We start from the raw sequence: 23,723 nt of genomic DNA, 5'->3' as shown, positions 1-23,723 counted from the left end.
TAAAGCTGGACAAAGGTTGATTTTCCTCAATTAGGGTGAGCAATGACAGATCCGAGTGCTTATTTGGATTTCCTAAAGACAAACAATGGCCTCAATTCACTAAGAGCATGCTGTAGATAATAAGGCAAGAGAAAATGTACCACCACACAGTGAGAGAGTTATCTTATCTCTTCATTCCTTAAGTTACCGCCTCTGTAGATATTTTCACACGCAGTTAATTAACAGCTTGTCTTTAACTTTAGAATTCTGGAGTTATTTTAAGGATTGAAGAGTTAACTTAAAGAAAGAAGAGTTAACTTTAGGTTTGCCTGAGGTAAAATGTTGCCTGAATACTAAGTGCCTCGTCACCATGGTGATAACTATAGAAACGTTATTAAAGATAGGAGATAAGCTTAGTGAATTGAGGCCAATGTCTGTAGGTACCTTTATGATCTGCAGACTGTATTGATGCCCCATCATTTCCACAATACTTTTAATTCTGTCTATGTAAGAATTTGTAGCTGTCATATCATAGTCATGATCGAATATATACCTTAGTCTATGGCCAATCTGAGAAAGCCAACCGACCTACCAGTATTTCTTTGTGGAAGTTGGATAAAATCGAAGTTATTGCAGGAAACATACACAAATATGGAAGAAATATACAAACTACATGCTAAATGAAGTCCTGCCCAAGTCTGGAACCTGGTGCACTGATGCTGTGCCTCTCAGTTACAGGAAGAAGTTGAGAAATTGAGTAACCTGATGGCCAGTAACAAGGTAGGAATGACCTGCATTGCGTGGAATAAGTAGGAGTTAGCTCCACAGAAGCCCATGGGATTCAGCCAACTCATTCATTGCATGTAGAAAACCTTGGCCTGGGAAGTACAGAGGCAGCTCTGTTTTTGGAACTTTCGAGTACACAACTACTGATGACCAAAGCAGAGGTAAATATTAAAGTGATTATTACATCTACCTCCTCCATCCCTGTTGATGATGCATTTCCTAGAGTTTGCCTTTGAGACCATAAGGACCTCATAAGCACTGTAGATTATTTCACACTACAAAGACGCACCACTAATGCACTGTGGCATGACCTGATTTGCAGGGCACTGTATTCAATGCAGGGGGCCGACCACATACTAAATTAAGATGGTTGGACCACTTTTCTGCCAAGGCGCATCACAACAGGATGACGCAGAGAAGCACAAATACAGTCAGTGAATAAACCGTAGTAATTTAACAGAAAGGGCTGTCATTTATCTGAACCTAAACTGGGTTTATGTGGTCAGTTAGGATGCAAGCAATGCTTTGAGTGCTTCTTATATTAAGCATTCTCCTTTGGGAATAATTTAAATTAATATAGCCTTGTCTAATTCATGTAAAACATCTATAAAGGGGATTAAAGTGAGTCAGGCTATCAAAGACATATTTCCAAAACAAAAGGAACAGAAATTGTGCCAGAAGGAAAATACTTCTATTGAATTTCTGGAATGGGCTCAAGTGCGTCGGCAATATGCACATGTTCATGTGGCTGAGTCACGTGCAGCCACTCTCGCTAATCCTTTCACTGAGTCACGAGCTACAGAACTTTCAGGCTATGTTCACAGTGGTGAGTTGCGGAGCGGCATAGCAGCAGCTTTATTATGCGGCACTGCAAGGCACCACTTATGTGACATTCACAGTGCAGTGGGTGCGTTGCGGTATAACGTCACCTGGCATGGTATACCGCAAACCGCGTGTTAACAGTGAAGCATACTTTGCATTGACTGTATACGACGCAACATGTGAGTAACGTGCAGTGCCGGTTTTCTGGTCTGTTGTGTTCCTGCTGTCGCATGGAATGCAACATAATGGGCACAGCGAACGTAGCCTTAGGGCTCTTTCCCACTGCAAAATACTAATATATATACAATTTTCCACATTTTTTGGGTGGGGGGGTATATTGTGCTTTGCATTTTTTTCCGGCTGCAACAACACAGCGAGAATACAACATGCGCAATGTTTTTGACCAGGAAAAATCACAACGCAATCACAACGTGCCACTTAAAAAAAAAAAAGAAGTCCCACTATTTCTAGGTTAATCATCTTGCGCTGTAGTTTGTGAATCACAAAACGCTGGCGTGTAAATGAGCCCTCCCTACATCTCTCAGCACATAGGAGATAGCAATGGAAGGTAGAGCCGCTGCAACCACCACTGCAGAGCCAAAGGGGAGCCAGGAATCCAAACATCTCCAAGCAAAAGTTCCAAAAAAGGATATCCCGCTACACCGATTGGCAAGGTAAAAAAATCATCCAAAGCTTTATTCAGAACATCAAATGACACACGGGAAAAAGCTTACGCGTGTTGGAGCTCTGCATGGCTCCTTAATCATAGCTTGAATAAGGAGCCATGCAGAGCTCAGATACCCGTGAGCTTTTTTCTGTGTGTCATTTGATGTTCTAAATAAAGCCTTGGATTTTTTACCTTGCCAATCGGTGTAGCGGGATATCCATTTTTAGGACTTTTGCATAGGAGATAGCTTGTATTATATCTGGAATTAGGTACTTCTACAAGTTCTTCTCACCACTGGTCTATGTCACAATGCACTTAAAAAAATCAATTTCAGATTTTTAGCTAGTGTTTAGTTTGGAAATGTAAAATATTCTTGGCCGATCAAGAAAAAATAAAGACTGTAATAGTACCCCACAGATTGGTGGAAAATATTGTAGATGGGTAGGTAGGTGTATAGGCGTATATTGTATATGAATATGTAATATTAACAGAATGTCCAACACAAAAAATATATATGCGCAGTGACAAATATAAATCAGGATGAATTACCCATATATCCAGCTGTGGTCCTTCATACTGCTGTCCTTCAAAGACTTCTGGAGCTGCATATGGTGGACTTCCGCACCACGTTGCTAGTGGCTCTCCAGACTTGTAGAAATTGCCAAATCCAAAGTCTGTGGGATAAGCAAACAATGTTGCTGAATGTAACACAAAGAAGAAGAAACCTTTTACCAACATAAAACAACTTTTCATACAAAACAGCAGAAATATAGAGATGTCAAGCCTACCGCTGCTGGAAAGTCTGGACAGGAATAGCTAGCTGACGGATATACAGCCACTACCTTTATAAGGTAACTGTGCTTAATATCCAATTAAACTTCCTTACTTAAAGTGAGTTTGTCGTCTGTGAGGTAAGCCACCTCAACCTTTTTTTCTTTTTATTGATTTTAAAGTGTTTTATATACGTTGGGCGCCTCTTTACCCTCCACTGTACCTTTATAAGGTAACTTTGTTCCTTTTTTTCAAACACAAAATGTATATCTGCTCTGCAAACACTGAACTGATAGGAAGGCACTTCTCTATGAGATTTTTACACACACTAGATTTCTGGCAATCATTCCGGGGTTATGATGTAATGTGGCAGGTGTACCCCAATGCCTTGCCTGCAGGTGATTTGCTAAGCTAGACTCTATCAGCCAAGGTCATTCTAGTTCCTGCTGTAAGCTGCACTGAGACACAATGATTAAATCACAAGATTTCTCTTCAGAAAGGCAAAAGTCGTTGTTAAATGAGAGAAGTAATAGTGGAAACATACTACGGTAATCTGGTTTCCTGGCAGTTCACCTACTTTCATACTGACATGCTTTGTTGGACAATGATCGCATGGCAAACGCAATGCGATTATACTGTATTGGTGCATTCCTATTGGAATGTGATGCGGTGTGACTGAATCTGTTGGAATAACGTGAGACGATACCAGACAGTGTGCACACTTAGAGTTGCAGTGAAGCATAACTGATGTAGTGTATGCTCTGCTTTATGCTTCGCACACATAGTGCACAATGAGACTTGCATCCTGTTTTTACAAGATGTGCAATGCATCACTGAATGCGAACCTAAGCTGGCCACTAACGGTCCAATTTCTAGCGAAAAATCGTTCGAGCGATTAGAAATTCTGATCGGATTGGTTGTAAATAATCTCCATTGGTGGACACAATCGATTATGAACGAGTGAAAAAAATGTCGCCCGAATGAATTTTCGTCGAACGAAAATTTGGATTTTCCTGGTGGTCGTGATAGATCGGAAGCAAAGATTGGTTAGTTGATGGTGTAGTGAACGATTTTTCGTCCGATCAGAATTTCTGATCGCTCGAACGATTTTTCGCTAGAAATTGGACAGTTAGTGGCCACCTTAATTAAATTATTGAAGAATGCCTTGAAGCGGACCTGAACTCAGAACTTCCTCTCTGCTCTAAAAAATGAGCAACAGCATAACAACATTTAAAGAAAACCATTCCTTTGTTACAGCTGGTACACATCCAGCAATAAATCTGCTGTGTCTACTTCCTGCTTTCATGGAAGCAGACATATTAACATCCTGTGTTTACAATTACAAATTACCTGTCCTGCCGTGGCAGTCAGCTGACACCGCTAAGTGATCAAATTACAACTTGTGATTAGTCACAGATGAGGGGGGAATTAGATAGGCTAAACTCTCTAAATACATACATTTCTTTCTGTTTTCCTTCTGCCCTGTGCAAGAGTTCAGGTCCACTTTAAAGAGACTCTGTAACAAAATGTTCAGCCTTATTTCTTCTATCCTATAAGTTCCTATACCTGTTCTAATGTGCTATGGCTTACTGCAGCCTTTCCTAGTTGCACAGTAGCTGTGTTAACTTTGTTATATTATCTAATCTTCTCTCCTCTGTCGGGTCTGTCGGGCTCAGGCAGTCAGGCTGGAATGTGCTGTGCTGCTTGTGATTGGCTAGAAGCTATACACCGTCTCCAGGCCCACGGCACACTCTGTATGACTCACACACTGAGCTACTCTCAGCCTATCAATTGCTATGTCTTTTGTTTGTAAACACTGCATAAAAATGGCAATTACAAGCCAGGATTGCAACAGGGAGTGGCAGAAACCGCACAGAGGGGCCCAGGAGAATATAATGAATAGAATGGTATGCTTTTTATTGTAAGAATTTTAGAGTACAGATTCTCTTTAAAAAGTTTGCTTTAAAAACAGATAAAAATTACAAAGTTCTAATTGAACAAATACACTTGTACTTTGCATTATCCATTAGCAGGCCAGGAAGCATTTCCCGGGGTTCAATAAATAAGCTGAATAGCCTGGTGTGTCTTGATTTCCGGCAAGAATAAAGTCTGTGTGCTCTTTCGCTGTGAGTTAGGATAAACACATTGATTTTGAGGTAGTTTTAATTGAATTACACATTTAGTGACGTATTTGCATTGGGCTTACTTCCACTACAACAGATGTAATGTCTGGACATCTGCCCTCAGGGCAAGACCTACACTGTTGTACTACCAGCAGCATCAAGTCTGGGAGATTTGGAGAGGACTGGGATCATCACAGGCTTTTGCCATTACAACAGGAACATTCCTGTTCCCTATTGATGTTGCCTTCAAAAGATGCTTTCTAGTAAAAACAGGATTATAATGCAAACCTGCTGCTATATGTCTAGATAGTAAAATACCTTCTGGCGTGGTAATTAGAGAATACATGTTTCTGGTTCTATACAGCATTATTTCTTGCCATGTAAGGAAGATACTTACGTTACCACACATTCCCCAGGGGTATTAGTGCTCTCTGCTGTCGGCGAAGCTGTCTGTGCTGCTCTCTAACAAAATTATCCCTTCTGGTCCACACATAATTTACACAGCCAGTTCCCTTCCCACCCACCCACCTTTCTGCCTCAGGAAGGGAGACACACTGCAAAGTTATGTTGCCTTCTTAAAACATAAGGAATTTGAGATAATTCAGCTTTAAGTGAGCAACTTTGGTTTCCCATGATGCATCAGTTCTGAATATGCAAATCATATCTTTAGGTTCCCGAGAGCCAGGCAGACCTCCAGAACTAGGGAAGGCCAATGAGATGAAAATAATTTCGAGTTGAAGCAGGTTTATGCAAATTTTGTATGCAAATTTACGCAGCTTGAAAATGAACCAATCAGATTTCACCTCAGCAGGATTTTATTGGTTCATTTTCAAGCAGCATAAATTTGCATAATGCTACATCCACTCCAAATTATTTGCATCTCACTGACCATCCCTATACCAGAACAACTAATGCATAGTGAGCCTACAGCTCATAAATCCAACATGCATACAGCCGATTTTGGATTGATTTGGCTCTGTAAAGTTGATAAGTTACAGATCATACAATCTTGATGGTACAATGATCTTGTGCAGTGAAGACTGCATCATTGATGGGCACCTTCAGAGTCATCTAATGCTGGGAATACACGACTCGATTCTGAGCCATTTAGATGCTTAGATAGATCATTTCCGACATGTCCGATCACGGTTCGATCCTTTTGCCGCTCAATTCACCATTGACGTGAATTGAAAAAAGATAAGAAAAATGAGCAGAAGATAAGGGAATCGAGCAGGCAAATCAATCGGGCGCAGAATCGAACGCCAGAATCTACCCGTGTATTCCCAGCATAACACTGAAAAGTTTACTTCCACTACAGGCAATTATGTATGTTTGGTTACGGGCTTTGTTACAATTTTGGAGCCGTGTCTTGTGTTTATGGTTGTGAGCTGATCAGGATTGAGGATACAATAGGGGGGGGGGGGGGGGAGGTTAGCCTTGCCGATTTAGAGCTGCTCTGAGGGATAAGGAGTTACAGCATAATGAGGGTTTGCATTAAGAGTTGATAAGTAGGGTTAATGGTAGGGGATGAAGGATAGTGTTGGTCATGAAGAATGAGTTTCCCATTAAAGCAGCAGGGATAGCTATACTATCCCAGGGAAAAAAATCCTGATGTCATTTTCTCCCAAACTTTTTTTTCTCTTATAAACTGCACCGTCATATCCAGGGCTGTGGAGTCGGTACAAAAATCTTCCGACTCCTCAGTTTATGAAACCACCGACTCTGGGTGCCCGAAATGGCTCCGACTCCTTAGTCTAATACTTAACAGTGCTGTGGATTTTGTACAAAATTATTCTACTCCGACTCCAACTCCTCAGTTTATGAAATCACCGACTCCAACTCTGAGTACCCAAAATTGCTCCGACTCCTCGACTCCAACTCCACAGCCCTGGTCATATCTAGCTTGCTTTGTAAGCACATGTGAGCACAGCATAGATTGGATTTCAGCAGCTTCTGCAGAGAGGTGGGGTATATTTCCCTTCTCAGCCTCCTGTCATGCTGAACTGCCCTCAGCCAATCAGAAGAGAAGACGGAATAAGGGAGGGGAGATGAGAAGCTTCCTTCTCCTTAGCTGTTATGGGGTAATGGCCATTTTCAAAATGGAGGACAGAGAATTCCATTGATCACAGTCAACAAATGGGACACAAGAGAGGAGAAAGAGATTGAGGAGTAGACTACACAGGAGGCAAGTATGAACTGTGTATGGTTATTTTGGCTTTTTATTTTCAGTTCAGGTTCTCTTTAAGGTTAGGGACGTTTATTGAAAATAATGTGTATATCTATATATTTACAGTCCTTGGTGTCTGCTTTAACGGAGGCGAGTCCACCACTTCCTCCCAGCAATTTTTAAAAAAATTTTATGTACTTTTATCCTTCTGGCGCCTCTGTTCACCTACCAATATATTTGAGTCCACCCCAGGTAGAGGGGTGATCTACCCCCTTTCTTCCTATCTACAGAGAGTGACTTCTTAATCCTGAGTGAGGACAGGTCTAATCTCCTTACCTGCCTAATGAGTGGTTACCTAGGTGGTAACCCGTGTTTGTGAGTATTACCATCTCACTGTTTCATTTATCCAATCAATTTTGACATACTACACCATATTGGGCTCTCGATTTCTCTTCAACTTTAGTCTTCAAAGGAGTGGCTAGGAAGGGGTTTTAATTTGTAACAGACATTGCACAGCCGCTTAGCTGAAAGCACCTTACCTGCCCTAGCTTGCATACTGTGGCCAGATGTGAAAGGGTCAGTACTGAATTTTATTTTATTTTTTGATTTTTTTTTGGGGGGGGGGGAGAACAACATTTTAAACATCTCCAAGTGCTGTACCTGAACACTTTAGTGTGGAAACCGGATGGGAAGTTGCTGCAAAGGCTTCAGTGAACCTAATTGATGGCTTGGCTGGCTTTAACGTTTAGAGTCTGTCTAGGCATGAAAAGGATTCTCACTGGAGCAATCAATCACAGCTTCAGTTGTTAATATTGTTAGTGCTCATTATACACCTCCTCCTTCATCTGGTCATACACTAAATATATGGCGTCACACAGTACTCCTATAACCTTCTCTGCTATTATTACATTTAACTATATGTTTAGCATAAGGTAGGGGAAAGTGGTTTTGTTTTATACAGGACTTCAGACAGTTTGAGGCCAGAAACCCACTAGGAGCGATTTGAAAATGCTCTTGCTAATGCAATGCTATGGGGGATTTTTATAAAATCACATCGCTCAAGTGGGATCACACCCATAGCATGACGTTAGCAAGAGTTTTCAAATCACAAAGCACTCAAGTGGGTTTCTGCCCTCAGATCAATTATTTGGATTATAAATCTTCATTTTACAAATATTGAACGCAGAGTTCTTCCATGACACAGTTTGCAAGCAATGCAAGGGTAGGGTTGATATTTCTGAATGTCATATAAAGCAAGTAGGGGTAGAGTTGTACCGTCAGCGTAGTATCCTGCTGTAGAAAGTGGCAGCTAAATGCCACATGCTGGCTGCATATAGGAAATATTCAAAGGCATCATTTTATATTTACTGGACTAAAAAATAAACAAAGTAAATATAATAAAACATACAGAACACCATAAATGACTATATACAGTGGAACCTTGGTTTGAGAGCATAATTTTTTCCGGAACCATGTTTGTAATCCAAAGTACTCTTATATCAAAGCAAATTTTACCATAAGAATGAATAGAAATTCAGATGATTTGTTCCACAATCCGAAAACAGTTTTAGAAAAATATTTAACACAAAGTACTGTACTGTATAAAACAAAATTTAAACAAGACTTTCATTATAACTAACAGAATCATTATGATCGGTTGGCTCACCCCAGCCCCTTTTTTGTGTAGGAACTTGTCCAATGACAGTTGCTTTTGCCTACTTTTGAGGATTTCATGGAAATGTGACATTGTACAGTCACTACACTCAGACTAGGTACAACCCCCCAACGTCTAATAGAGAAGAGCCATTGGCGCAGTGCTGACCATGTGACACGCATGTAGGTTCTGTGCTTGTATAGCAAGATGTTACTTGCTTACCAAGTCAAAATTTCATAGACTTTTTTTGCTGGTCTTGCAAAGCACGTAAAGAGGTCCTTGGTTTTTTAGAATGTAGTACTAAGCCACACCCCTCAAGATGATAAGGTGTAGCTGAACTCAGGAAAACTTTTGCAAAAGTTCTAGAGTTCTAGAAAATTCCTGAAATATCCATTTGCACACCTCTAACCGGATCTTCAGGATTTTTTTGTACTGTTGAGTCTGTATAGTGCAAAGCTGTGAAAGTCCACAGGAAGGACTTCTTTCTTGATCTTGCTTTGTCCCTCTAGTGTAAACACACTACTTTTAGGGGAGATTAGAGGCAGAGATATGCCTTTAGTGTGTGGAGCAAAAAAGTTGTCAGGATCCGCACCGTCTAAAAAAGTAATTTATTATAGCTCTTTAAAATCCAGGACAAGCATAAAAAAGTGTGTGCTGGGTCACCATGACGCACGGCGTTTCTGAACAGAGTTCTTTCTTCAGATAGAACTCTGTCACAGAGTGTGTTCCGATACACACTTTTTAGGTTGTCCTGGATTTTAAAGAGCTATAATAAAATTAAATTGTTGACAATGTACAATTGACAGTGCAGATCCTGACAACTTATTTGATATTATTCCCTGTGCACTCCAGGGTTGATCACTGCACGTCTTGACCCATTGGTGCAGTCACAATTGAAAATTGAACTGACATTTTGTTTGTGGAGCAAGCATCAAATGTTAATAAGTCATCAGCTGTGCAGGCAGTTCTCTTCAGAATTTGCAACCAGCAAGATGGCAGCGCCCATAAAACAAAGACAATACCAAGTGCAGATCTATCCAGTATAGTTGGATAATATGGTACAGTAAAACAATTCAATACATAGAAGATTAAATCACGTAAGGGAGCATTTGGTCCAGGTTTGCTTTAAATCTTGATATACTTTCATACCACACAGATGTGGTAAAATGACCTTTAAAACTGGGTTTGTCACCATAAAAATAAAATTTTAACAGCAACTGGTCTGACTGTATTAAGTGCTAAAGATGCAAATCATGCATTCAAAACTTTCAAAAAACTTTTTCTGCTGTAATGGTTTGGAGCTATCACATACCTTAGGAGCAGTGGCCCTTTAAATGCCATTGCCATCGGCTGGCAAAACAGGTGCATGCTGGGTGGTCTTTTTATCTAGAATATATTCCTCCTCTTACCTTTATTTCTCCTCCTTCTAATGACATAAGACAGTGCACTTCCTAGAATAGACCTCAGTGGGAGTGTCTGAAGACTCTGGGAGGAGGGTGGGTAACAAATACACAATTAGCAAGGGGAGAAAAAAAGAGCGTGGGAGGAAATTATGTCAGGATTAACTTCATTCAAAAGGTCAAAATATAAGGGAAGAAGCCGAGAGCCCAGTATAGTGTAGTATGTACTGTGAATTGGGTATGAAAGGTAAGTTTAGATAGGTTATACTCACAAACATGCGTTACTGTCCAGGTAACCACTATGAAGGCAGGTGAGGAGATTAGACTTGTCCCCACTCAGGATTAAGAAGTCGCTCTCTGTAGATCGGGAAAAGGAGAAATTCCCCTCCCACCAGGGGTGGAACAGCAGCAATGGTAGTAAAGAGGCGCCAAAAGAGTAAAAACAATATTTCTTTAAAATAAATAAAATGAAGTACGGTAGGTAGCGGTGGACTTGCACCTCCAAAGCAGACACAAAAATGCAGTTTAAGGCAAAAAAACAATTTATTTACATACTCCGAACAAAGTGCCTTGCTCAAGTATGTTAATAAATTGTTTTTTGCCCGAAACGGCATTTTTGTGTCTGCTTTGGAGAGGTAAGTCCACCGCTACCTACCGTACTTCATTTTATTTATTTTAAAGAAATACTGTTTTTACTCTTTTGGCGCCTCTGTATTACCATTTCATTCAAAAGGTAACCAAGATGGAAACTATCTAGAATAGTATTCTCTTTTTTTTCCTTTATAAAATGAACAGGAATCATAATGTGGACAGAGCAATACATCTGTTATGTAAGAAGAGCCTGTATTATCTACTTATATATGTGTTTTTTATTTCTAGGTTAGCATGGGTGTCACTTGTACTTTAAAGAGTGCCACCATGGAGGTAGAATATATCTGTGAGATAAAGTCAAGGTAATAGCGCACATCTGAGGATTAAACCTGGTAGTTGCAGGCATCGTACACCTTCATTTTAGCTGTACTATTAAAGGTACTTCTGGTAACTTGACAGGTTCCCTTTAAGGGACAGCTCTCTATAGGATGGTGACTGTTTCTGGGAAAAGGCTGGAGGTGGTGTCAGGACTTGGAAGAAGTGGGCTGAATGTGAAAGAAGCTGCACTGCTGGGGATTGTTCTAAACTGTAGACTGAATCACAGCAGTGTTGTTGGATGGCTGAAAGACATGTGAATGCCATGGGGCCTGCTAGCAAACAGCAGAACGACGCCCTTATGAAGCATGCAGTCAGGATCCCTTCAGTGCTGAGGAGCAATACCACACAAACCTGAAACCAATTAACCCGGAGGTCTCTGATGTACAGAATGAAAGCAGTGTATCTATATACATCTAATAGAGAGAACATGACAGTATATTGTCCAGTGCCACATAGACTTACTACAGGCCTCTGTGTGATTTCTAGAGGCAGAACACTGACCCCATCCATCGCTCTCTATTACTTGGGTTACATAACAAGAATTTGTAATAGCTGGGATGGGGAATACAAGACTGAGAGGACAGAGTGTTCCTGGGCTACTGCAGAACGTCATTGCTGGGACAGATCAGTGACTTGCACTGTAAACACTGTACTTCTGTCATCATGTATGCTGTATTCCAGGACACGCAGCAAGCACAAGCTGAATGATACTCCCTACAGGGAAAAGCAAGGCCTTCATAAGCCATATAAAAACACCACACAGCCCATCAATGAAGCAAGCTGGAAAACAAAACTGTGTTACACAGTGACAACCCAAATCACAAACCCGGTCCACAGAAACTGACCAAAATATACATGATCATCATCAGAGGCTACCCTTTGACAATACTGACATGAAGTTTATCTGACCTACAGGCACACAGTATGAAAATTTTAACTTTTTTCTGCAAAAGTCAAATTAATTTCTGCCCATAGCAAGCTTAGAGGGATCCCAATGTGAGAGATATCGAGGGGGACATACTTCTATCCTTTTAAACAAAGCACATTGCCTGGCTGTCCTGCTGATCCTCTGCCTCCAATACATTTAGCCATAAACCCTGAACATGCATGCAGATCAGAGGTTTCTGGCAAAAATCTGCCAAGCTGGCTGCAGGTTTTGTTTCAGGTGGGTGATTCAGACACTACTGACCAGAAATATCAGCAGCACTGCTAGGCAACTGTTATTGTTTAAAAGGAAATAAATATGTCAGCCTCTATATGGTCATTTAACAAAATGGGTGAATTCACTGCTCAACACAAGAGGTCAGGAGCTCAAATCATTTTATCTTTCACTATGATATCAACAGCCTGTATTCTTGGCAACTATGGATCACTGCTGAAGGTAACCCCTTTAAAGCATATTTTTTCATCAGGTACTGAATTTGTATAGCCCACAATTGTGGCTGGGTACACATTGTCCCCCCTCCCACCCCAATCTTAATACATGGAAGGGTAACTCACCATTGTTACCCTTCTTGGATAGCTTGACTAATCTACTGAGTGATTTTGCACAATGCAAAATGTCCTGTATTGCCTTTCAATGGTGACGCTCTTTGGAACTCTGATTTTTCTAATGTGATTTGCGCAATTAAAAAAAACGAATTCTTCACTGCATAAAATCGCGTGTACGATTCCCACAGACTGCTAGCAGGTGCCGGCGACAAATCTCTTGCAGAAAACTGCAGCCATTTTCCGCGGACACAAGCCTGGCTTCTCCCTGACCACTCTGTTAACGAGTTTTCATTAGAGATACCGTGGGATGACAATGCTTTTCATTAATCTTTGCAATCTCTGGAGTACTGAGTGTTTCCTCAAAAAAGGGGAATGTTTCATCAGTTCAGTTTTGAGCTAATGGATTTGATAAATATTCACTGAACTGAAATGCGATAGACGGTCATGGATGAACTAAGTGATTGATAAATAGTCATGGAAAGGAAATGTGATAGGTTGTCATGGGTTACAGCACATTGGACATAATCACTAGTCTTTGCACCGTTTCACTGAATATATGTATTCAGTGTCAGCATCACAAGTTATTTCCAGGGATGCTTAAAGTGGACTTGAACTCAGAACTTCATCTCTGCTCTAAAAGATATACAACAGCATAATATCCTTTAAAAAAAAACAAAAAACTTTTCTTTGTTAAACAGGAGAAAATGGCAGCACTTCCAAAGGTAGGCTGCACTCGAGTTGACCAGCTACATAGATGTGCAGAGCCAAAAACATGGGCAGATTACACAACTTACATTCAAAACAGATACAGCAAATGGGTGATGTTAGCTTCCAAAAACAGTTTGCGTGCAGATGGTTCAGTACTAGACTCTTCTACGACGATGACGTGCGCTCACGGATGAAAGCTGCATTTCCTTGTTAAAGAGGATACAAATCCTGCAATAAATCTGCAGTGTGTTTACTTCCTGCTTTCATGGAAGCTGAAGGTTAAAATACTCTGTTTACAAATTAGCTGCTCTGCTGTGGCAGATTTCATGGCACAGAAGATACAGACAAGTCTTAAAACCTCTGTGTAATCCCGGGACAAATAGGCAGTTTGTTATTCAGGGTTATTAAAGCCTTCCTCAAATTAAATATAAACTACCTGTACTACAAGTGTGCGATTGACACTACTGGCACCAGAATGCTGGGGCAGACATTGGTTAGTTACCGGTATTCACAGTTTTACATTCTGGTAGTTACAATGTTGACATACAGATGTCAGATTTTCAGCACAACAAATAAACCAACTAAACAAACATTGCAAAATAAGACTAACAAGCCCAAGAAAAACAAGCAAGAAACAAAAACAAAACTATGTCAATGAGAGGGGAAACTCTTACTAAATTATTAATGGACTGTTTGCATTTTCGTTCTCAAACTGTACTTGAAATAGAGATGTCTTCACATATAGAGGTTTAATAGTATTTTAAAAGGAACAAACAAACCCAGTCATTATAAAAGCCCATATGTCCAGGGAATCCCAATTACCTGAGATCGCCCAGAAAACAGAGGGGTTACACTTGCACTGAACATAGGGTTACTTTAACACTGGTGCGTTGTGGTGGACAACATAAGTGCATTGCTAACGTAATTATATTATAATGGGACATTCATATTAGCACGTTAGCAGTGGTGCGACGGATCATACCGCAATGCGTACAGTACCGCAAAACGTGCCCGTTAACAGCTGCAGCGAAGCATACTTAATATCTACTGTATGCTTCGCTGTAAGTGTCACACCAAAGGAAAACATGCTCAATGCAACATTTCCCCTCTTTTGCAATCTTCTTTTTATTTTTTACAAGGAATGCAACACCCCCACGTTAAAGTGGCCTTAAAGGATACCAGAGGTAAGAGATTTATGAAGGCTGACATATTTATTTCCTTTTAAACAATGCACATTGCCTGGCTGTACTGCTGATGCTCCGCTGACAATACTTTTAGCCATAGACCTTGAACAAGCATGCAGATCAGATGTTTCCGCCAAAAATCTGTCAAGATTAGCTACATGCTTGTTTCAGGTGTGTGATTCAGACACTACTGACCAGAAAAATCAGCATGAAAACTTGTATAATTTAAGGTTGGGAGAAAACATAACAGAGTGAAAGGCTGCGTAACGTTTTATGTCATGTTTTATGTTAATGTTGTATGCGTTTTCTGTGAGTTTTTACTGCGTTTTTGGTGCATTTGCAAACTATTTTTCATGCGTTTTGCGTGTGTTTTAATGCGTTTGCGGTTCGCATATACAAAACGCATATGAGTTTTGTATGCATTTTCCATGCAGGTTTTTTTTTATTTCCAATTATGCAAATCACTAGGAAAACAACAGGAAGTGGAAATACAGCAAAAAACAAAAACACATATTAAACCGCATGGAAAATGCATGAAAAGCACATACCATTGCGTTCCCATTGAATTTCATTATGTGCGTTTTTGATGCGTCTATGAATATTACGCAACAAAACCAGAGTTTTTAAAAACACCAGTTTGAAAACGCATATAAAACGCATATGCGTTTTGTTCCTGCGTCCCCTAGACTTCCATTAGCGGCAAAAACACATTGTTTTACGCAACGCTAGCATTTCTGCTATGTGTGTACACAGCCTTACAGGAAATAAATATGGCAGCTTTTTGTAAATGCTATAAAGTGACAATACAGGAAGGAAACCTGAGACTGGGTGGGGAATTCATACATACCTGGGGCTTCCTCCAGATATTTGGGTCTCTCGCCGTCCTCCTGGGCTGCCGCGATCCTGCGATAGGGTCCTCTGAAAATCTGCCAGTCACAATGTACTGTGCATGCCTTCATCATACTCGTGTCACTGGGGGCGTACTGTGTAGGATGCTTCCTAGCAACAGGCACACAATGGGGGCGAATGAGAAGCCAAACTGCGCATACACCGCCTGGCCCCAACAGGAGAAATTTCAGAGGACCCTAGCAGCAGATCGAAGAGGCCCAGAGGATGGCAAGGAAGTCCAAGGTCTGAAGGGGGCTGGAGGAAGCCCCAGGTATGTACGAATTCCCTCCACCCTCAGGTGCACTTTAGATATAAATCCGGAAAATTTGATTTTTTTTTTAATCAAATAAGTTGAATTCAGAACTAACATACTCAATTTTGAGGGGGAGATGAGATTCCACTGATGAGGTAAACATTTGACACTGTGGTGCACAATGGCTGCACGTATGCTGGTCTGACTGGTAGAGATTTCTTCATGAGGTAGGTGAGCTGTTTACATTAGCCTGCTGACCTGCCAGCAGTCACAAGATTAACCATAGGACATGTGGTTAGCAGTCTCACATGAATGCAGCTGTAACTGCTCCAAGTTATTACATCAGATATGGAGGTCAGCCCAGGAACTCAGCCAACACGCTATAGAGCAAGCTGTGTAACCACGTCAGTAGCCCTATTCTCTGCTGGAGTCAGAGCTCTGAGGACAGTCTAAATGAAACACATCATGTAGAATGTGCAGAGCAGAGAAAACTTTTCAGGAGCAGCAAATTCTTTTCATAAAAGGAATGTGTAGAAGTTTTATGTGTGCGTTTCTGTGGAATGAGGATACCTGTTGCCTGCGTACATCAAAGAGATTAAAGCAGGGTTATATGCTTAAAGCTCAACTCCAAGGGAAAACATACAGTTTTGAATTGCGTTATAAGTGTTTATAACAGCTTTTTGGCCTACATTGCTGTTCTTTTACCCCTCTGTGAACATTTCCATTATTTCCTATCCAGACAGAAAATATAAATCACTCCAAACGTTACAAAAACTTCAACAAGTAAACCATTTCTGAAGATTGTGGAAGAATTAGAATTGCTGACTAGTTTTTATTGTCGTTCTTAGTTTCCTGTCCCAGACAGTAAAGTTTTCATATTCAAGCCACAGAGTCCCACGGAGGACCAGTGGACAGGAAATGAGGAACTGAAAGAAATAAGCCCAGCAATAAAAAAAATCCTGATAACTAAAAAAAACAGCATTAAAATACACCTGAACTGAGAGGGATAGGGAGGCTGACATATTTAGTTCCTTTTAAACAATACAAGTTGCCTGACAGTCCTGCTAATCTTATTAGCTGCAATAATGTCTGAATCACACATCTGAAACAAGCATGTGGCTAATCTAGTCAGAAATATGTATGTTTGTTCAGGGTCTAAGGCTAAAAGCATTGGAGACCGGCTCAGCAGGAAAGCCAGGCAATCTGTATTGTTTATAAAGAAATATGTCACTCCTTATATCCCTTTCAGTTGAGGTATACTTTAAGTCCAATATCAGAACTTAATCTCCAGAGGAGGATAACCCCTCACAAATGGATCTGTAATTGTATCCATAAAAGGTAATGGATTGGAATATATGAAATATACACCCAATAAAAGTCCCTCATACTGCATCCACATTCATGTAAATTTACTCAACTGCACTCACACTGTATGGTACTGCAGAGTGCTATCCATCTAGCAGGGCGAGCTTCATGACTGGGGGAGAAATCAGAACGGTAAGCTTATAAATTAATAACTCTTTCACACTGTGCAGACTGGGTGGCTCATCAGTGTAAAGGTGGCCACACACGATACAATAAAATGATCCGATTTTACAGCAATTTGATAAAAACGATCGTATCTCCCGAAAAAAATCGAAAGTTTTTTTTCTTTCAACAGAAAAATCAGATCGGATTTCCCGTTTTCTTCGATTTTAATCGATCCGGACTGCCAGATATTTTTCTTCAATCTTTCTAAAGATTGTATGGTGTGTGTTGGATTGTCAATTTATTAATATACACACCCTAGCAATTTTGTTAGAGTTTCCAATCATTTTTATCATAATTGGGGGGAAAATTTAACATAGGTGTGTGGTACATTGGTTATATTTTTGAAATGTTACAATCTGTCAGAAAAATTGATTGCAATTCTTAAATTTAACAGATATTTAAAAAAATTGTATGGTGTGTGGCCACCTTTGGCCACACGCCATACAATTTAAGAAAGATGGGACAAAAGAGGTATCTGACCACACCCACCCTCTCCCTCTGATCTCTTCTGTGGAGTGCAGGGGGAGATATGGGCAGACTCAGCTCTATTCTTGGAGGGAAAGACTGGCAGATTCTCCCTCAAGGCATCCGCTTTATTACCTCATGTTGGCGATTATAGGATAGGAGGAGGAGTATGGACAGAACACAGACTAGTGTTTAGTGCCATCAAGCTGCATCTAATATTAGGTACAGAAGTCGCCATTGGAAACCAAGGTAGTCTAGTAATGAAAAAAAACAAAAAACAATAGTGCGAAAGTGGTTTAAGTGCAACATGTGGATTGCAAATTATGATATATTGCACATCATGGGCTTGATTCACTAAACCGTGATAACTCAAATATCACACCTTATCAAAGTTAACATGCCTTATCAGAGTAGCATAGCGAGCGCTACAAACTTATGCCTGCTAATTGGCAATGGCACTCATCCTGCTCTGAGCCCCTACGGGTTCATAGCGCTCGCTATGCTACGCTGATAAGTCGTGTTATCTTTGATAAGGTGTGATATTTGAGTTATCACGGTTTAGTTAATCATGCCCAATGTGCATTAAAATCCACTAACATGAACTAAGACCTAAACTCATAGCCAACAATATTGTTCTGAAATGTATCCACTTTCTCTTCCAATGTTTTCATTTTAGAGTTTAAAATAAATTATACAAAATCAGGACAATGGTCCAAACAGTTGTCACAACGCACTACAAGTAAATAAGGAAGTACTGAAACTGATCCAAAACAAACATTAAGGTAATCTCCCTACTAACGGGATTAGAGAATGAGAAACAAAGATCCCAACAGGATTCATTCCTGTAGAGAGCCTTATGTACGTTTCATAAACTGGAAAAAACAAAACAAAAAAAAAAAACAAAACCTTTTATTGATGGGGAAAATCAAACCTAGCCTGGAAAATAACCAAAGGAAAGGAGTAAAAGAAGAAGAAAATTAATAGTTAAACACATAAGGCTCCCCACTTTTAATGAAAAATGAACCGATCTGATCCATGGGTCCCAAATCCATCTTAAATTCCCCCCAGGAACTTCAGTTTTTTTTTTTTATCATGTATGCCGGCTCAATGAAAAAAGGAAGCCGGGGAAATAGCCAATAGTAGAATATCGGTACATTTACAGATTTTCTACTATTTTACAGTGTTTTTTTTTCGATAGTAAAATAATGGTAAATGTTACCAATATTTTACCACAGCTAAACCAATCCCTACTCTCACACAGAACCCTCCTCCCCTCACTGCCAAATCCTAACCACTCCCCTGATGCCTAACCTTAAACCCCTCCCTTCCTTATGCCTAAACTTAACCCCCAACTCACCCCCCCCAGCATCTAACCTTGACCATCCCCCTTGCACAAACACCCTCCCTGACCATCCCCCCCCCCCCCTCACAAACACCCTCCTTGATGCCTATCCTTAACCGTGCCCCCTCCCCCCAGCTGCAAATAAAGCAAAACATCAGGTGCCTCCATATGTGCCCATACAAATAATATAAATAGTGGGCGCGCGCATATTTCTATGGGCAACTATGGCCATGCCTAAACTTCCTCAGCACTGAAATTTCATGCTTTGCAGTAAAGGTAGCATTAGGCGCTAAACCATTTATGGACAGGCATGCTGCAGTGCTCTGGCTGTGCTAATTCTTTGCCTGGCTTACCAACCCCTAGCCTCCCCCCCACCTTCCATCTATTAGGATGTCTGTTGATGACACCTAAATCACTGCCCATAAACATAAGCACCTTTGCCCAGCTCAATCCAATCATCTCCTATCTATGGGTACCTCCATGTTGCTAATTATTGATTAATAAATGACACTATTAAACATATACAGTATATGCAAGAAGGCATAACAAAGGATATATTTAACAGCCACACCAGGGCCACAGGCAAAACCCAAATATTAAAAAAGTAGCAGAAATGGAAACGCATGTTCTCAGTTCGGGGCTGTTTATTTGTAGAAGGATTTACATAATGAAAACTGCTTACATTTATGGAAGCAGTGAAAATTTTCAGGCAGGCTTATAAAGCTCATTAGCATAAATATACATGGTCCATGGAAAGTTGGTGCTTTGGAAAGCTGTGTAGGACAAGTAGGATTAATTATTAGGAGCCTAATTACCAGCATTCCGTGCTATGCTTCCCTTTGTGATTATGCTAATACAGAGGTGTGGATGATTGGGCGGGAAGACACAGCTGATAGCGGGAAGGTAAGAGATAGACGGGGACAGCTAATTGTCAGATCTGACCCATTTCATGCCCTGAATGTTAATGAGCAGCGCTTGACGTCAATGCCGAGCTCGCTGTCCATCAGAGACACAGAGCCAACTATCGGGAGAGCTGCAAAGAGGCAAGCAGTCACTTTCACCTTCATTCACTTAGCCCTGCATACAGGAGAATGCCAGCCACATTAAGCAGGGCTCGCTATGCAGATATATGTTGATTAGGGGAGTATGCAAATAAGAGGCTAGATTCCGTTGTTAGGAGAACAATGGAAATTTTTATCCAACTCCGTCAGCTATATTCTTTAGCGAAACATTTGGTAATGGCTACATTTCTAATATTTAAAAAAATAAACTGCAGAATGGGGAGGGGCGGAGAATACAATTAAAGTGAACACGAGGTGAAAATAAACTGATGAGGTAAACAATTACACACACACACACACACGTTAAAACAAAATTACAGATCCTAAAGCTACAAAAACCAATGGGAAACATCCTTATCACGCATATCTAAAGCAAGCACATTTTGGACAGAGATTTCTTTTAACAACCAACCGTAAGCTCTCACGAAAAGGGCGATAAAGAACGTGTTTGAGACGTAGGTTCTCTTCATTTCCAATAATGTGGTTAAACAGACACGGCTTTCTTTACACAGTATTGATACAAGATTACATTGTTTGGTCACTACAGTCATATGGAGAAGGTGCTGCCAGGATGCTGATTAAAACTACTAAGTCACTTAGTTACCATCATTACATTCCATGCTACCTCTTGACTGTTTGTTCCTCTCAAAGTCACATTTATTGCTCTTGGACAAAGTTTACATTTTTCCTTTATAAATTAATCTCAGGAGAGCTGGAGGGAACTTGCTTCTTTGCACAGTACATTTACACTAAACACAAGACTTTAATTGCAATGTAACTGTCTCATCTTCTGCAACAGTGTTTAGTAGCTTTAACTGACTATAAGCTCCGCTACTAGACCATTAGGATTATTATGTAGTGCTGATATCTTCCGCAGCGCTTTACAAAGTATACAGTATAGTCAAGTCACAAACTGTCCCTCAGAGGAGCTCACAATCTAATCCCTGCCATAATCCTATGTCCATAGTAGTTTAGGGCCAATTTAGGGGGAAGTCAATTAACTTATCTGTATGTTTTTGGGATGTGGGAAGAAACCAAAGTGCCCGGACTAATCGCACACAGTCACAGGGAAACCATACAAACTCTCTGTAGATAGTACCCTGGCTGGGATGCAAACAGGGGAAGGCGAAAGCGCTAACCACTATGCCCCGTGCTGCCCAGACTAGTCTATGAATGTGTATTGGGTGAGTGCAAAGACCTCAGTGGAGATCAGCAGTTGAGCCGTGTACACCTATATGAGGACTGTCGCCCACAGGGTTTGAGATTCAATCCCTCAATGACAGTTCTGGGCCAAGTTCTGTACAGGTGTGTTGCTAGCGTTCTGCTGTTATGGAGCATCTTCCATGGCGCTGATATAGTTTAGAGTTCCTATCATAGACTAAAGACAATTTTGGGGGGAGCCAATTAACTTACCGGTATGTTTTGGGGATTTGGGAGGTGGCCAATGCAAACACAGGACTGCCATACAAACTCCATGTAGATAGCGTACACTACATCACCATGCAGCCTCTGTGTCAAACTGGGCATGTATAAAGAAGACTGCTGCCCATCATGAACGCAGCAGCCAAATCTACTCCTCCCACTGTTGTCTACATGACTCCCCTATCTAAATCCCTCCACTGGCTCCCGATCCGCTTCAGAATCAGCTTCAAGATTCTATGTTTGGCCTACAAATCTATACACAAGTCCTGCCCGACCTACATCTCTGACCTGGTCAGCAGACACACACTTGGCCGCCCACTTCGCTCCTCCAACAACCTCCTTCAAACCAACACACGTATCTCGCAATCCCATGCACGACTACAGCAATTCACTAGAGCTGCCCCCATCCTGTAGAAATTTCTCCCACTACCCATCAGGCTTGCCTCCTCCTTAAACACCTTTAAACAAGCCCTAAAAATTCACCTCTTCAAGGAGGCTTACCACACGTCACCGATGCCCTAACTCTCTGCTGAGAACCTCTCGATGCAGCCCCCTCCTTTTGTGTTACCACACTCTCTCTCTAGATTGTAAGCCTTTGGCAGGGTGCTCCCTCCTTATGTATTGTACTTGATTGTGCACTCTACCCACAGAATAATATGAACTTGTATCATTGGGACTACTAATTTTCCTTGCATTGAAGGGCATCCACAGCTTTAATTATAATTCACAGATAGTGGAACCAGGGATTTATCTGACTGCCATCTGGAGTTGGGAAACAGGGCTGTGGAGTCAGAGTCAAGGAGTAAGAGTAATTTTGGGTACCTGGAGTCTGAGTCGGTGGATTCAATAAACTGAGGAGTCTGAGTTGGATGATTTTTGCACCATACTCATAGCCTCGGTAAAAATTAGACTAAGGAGTCAGAGTCGATGAGTCAGAGCAAGTTTGGGTACCTGGAGTCAGTGGTTTCATAAACTGAGGAGTCGGATGATTTTTGTACTGACTCCACAGCTCTGGTTGGGAAGGAATTTTTCCCTTTTAAGGCTAATTGGCCCAGGCCTTGCAAGGTTTTTTGCCTTCCCCTGGATCAACTGGGATATGTGCAGGTTCAGGATGGTGTTTATGTATGATCTGGCATTGTGTCTCTTATTGCTTATTACCTGCATTGTGTTGTCAGTCACTACTGTTATTGTCTGTAATCTTATTTATAGTACAACGCTACGTAATTTGTTGGAGCTATAGAAATGCAATAAATAATAATACTGTATTGTAATTTCAATCCTCCTAGTGCAAGTCCATTGGACCTGTTAACCAATGATCAATATTACTAAATTACCAGACAGTACTAAGTGACAGTACAGGACTTTCCCTTCTTTAGTTTTGCCAGTAGTGGTTGCTAAGGAAGGCTTTATTTAGCCAAAACTAAATACACCAAAGCCCACAGGAATACAATGCCACTACTTGTCAAGATGGAAAATGCAAAGATTTGCTAAAGGTTGGAAGATATCTTTCCTTTAAAACGGCTAATCCTTTGTACACAGACTGTGGTAACACACAATCCCATTCTTACCATGCAGATTTAATCACATGAGAACGTATTTATTTGGGACAGAGCATGGCAGTGATACGCAGAGATGCTTAAATACAGATATTAAGGATTATTGAGATCTTGTGTAATGCTAGGGCACACAACCAGACCCAGCAATCCTCAGCATGTACTGCTGAAATACATGAGATGCCCGAGGCTGATTATCTATGAGGCAGTATGGGAAAATATTTGGACTCGCACAAAGTATGGAAACGGTTGACAGCAGCCCTCTGGATATTAAGGCATGTGACCTTTTTAAAGGAAAAAGGTTACTCAGAACTGCCTTGAAACAACTTAGATGCATATCCAGAACAGTTCCAAGAGGAAGAAGCCATCTCCTTTCTGTTCTACAATATACATTATCATGAATACAGTGATTTCTACCTCAGCACAGAATGCAAAGCATCTGCATCGCGTTTCTGTCATTCCAGTGCTGATCACAAAGCTAGTGACTT

General features: G+C 40.8%; 1 protein-coding gene across 1 annotated transcript in view; it reads right to left on the bottom strand.

The window, feature by feature from the left end:
- SIK2 (salt inducible kinase 2) overlaps nt 1-23,723 on the bottom strand; it is a 212,251-nt gene that overhangs the window by 57,544 nt on the left and 130,984 nt on the right. Inside the window, exon 5 of the mRNA XM_068240935.1 lies at nt 2,804-2,928. Within this exon, the coding sequence (XP_068097036.1) occupies nt 2,804-2,928 (125 nt within the window). The remainder of the gene's footprint in view (nt 1-2,803; nt 2,929-23,723) is intronic.

The sequence above is a fragment of the Hyperolius riggenbachi genome, chromosome 6, assembly GCF_040937935.1.
Source record: "Hyperolius riggenbachi isolate aHypRig1 chromosome 6, aHypRig1.pri, whole genome shotgun sequence".
NCBI lineage: Eukaryota > Metazoa > Chordata > Amphibia > Anura > Hyperoliidae > Hyperolius > Hyperolius riggenbachi.
The sequence above is the reverse complement of the archived record's forward strand: the minus strand, read 5'-3'. Positions and strand labels throughout refer to the sequence as shown.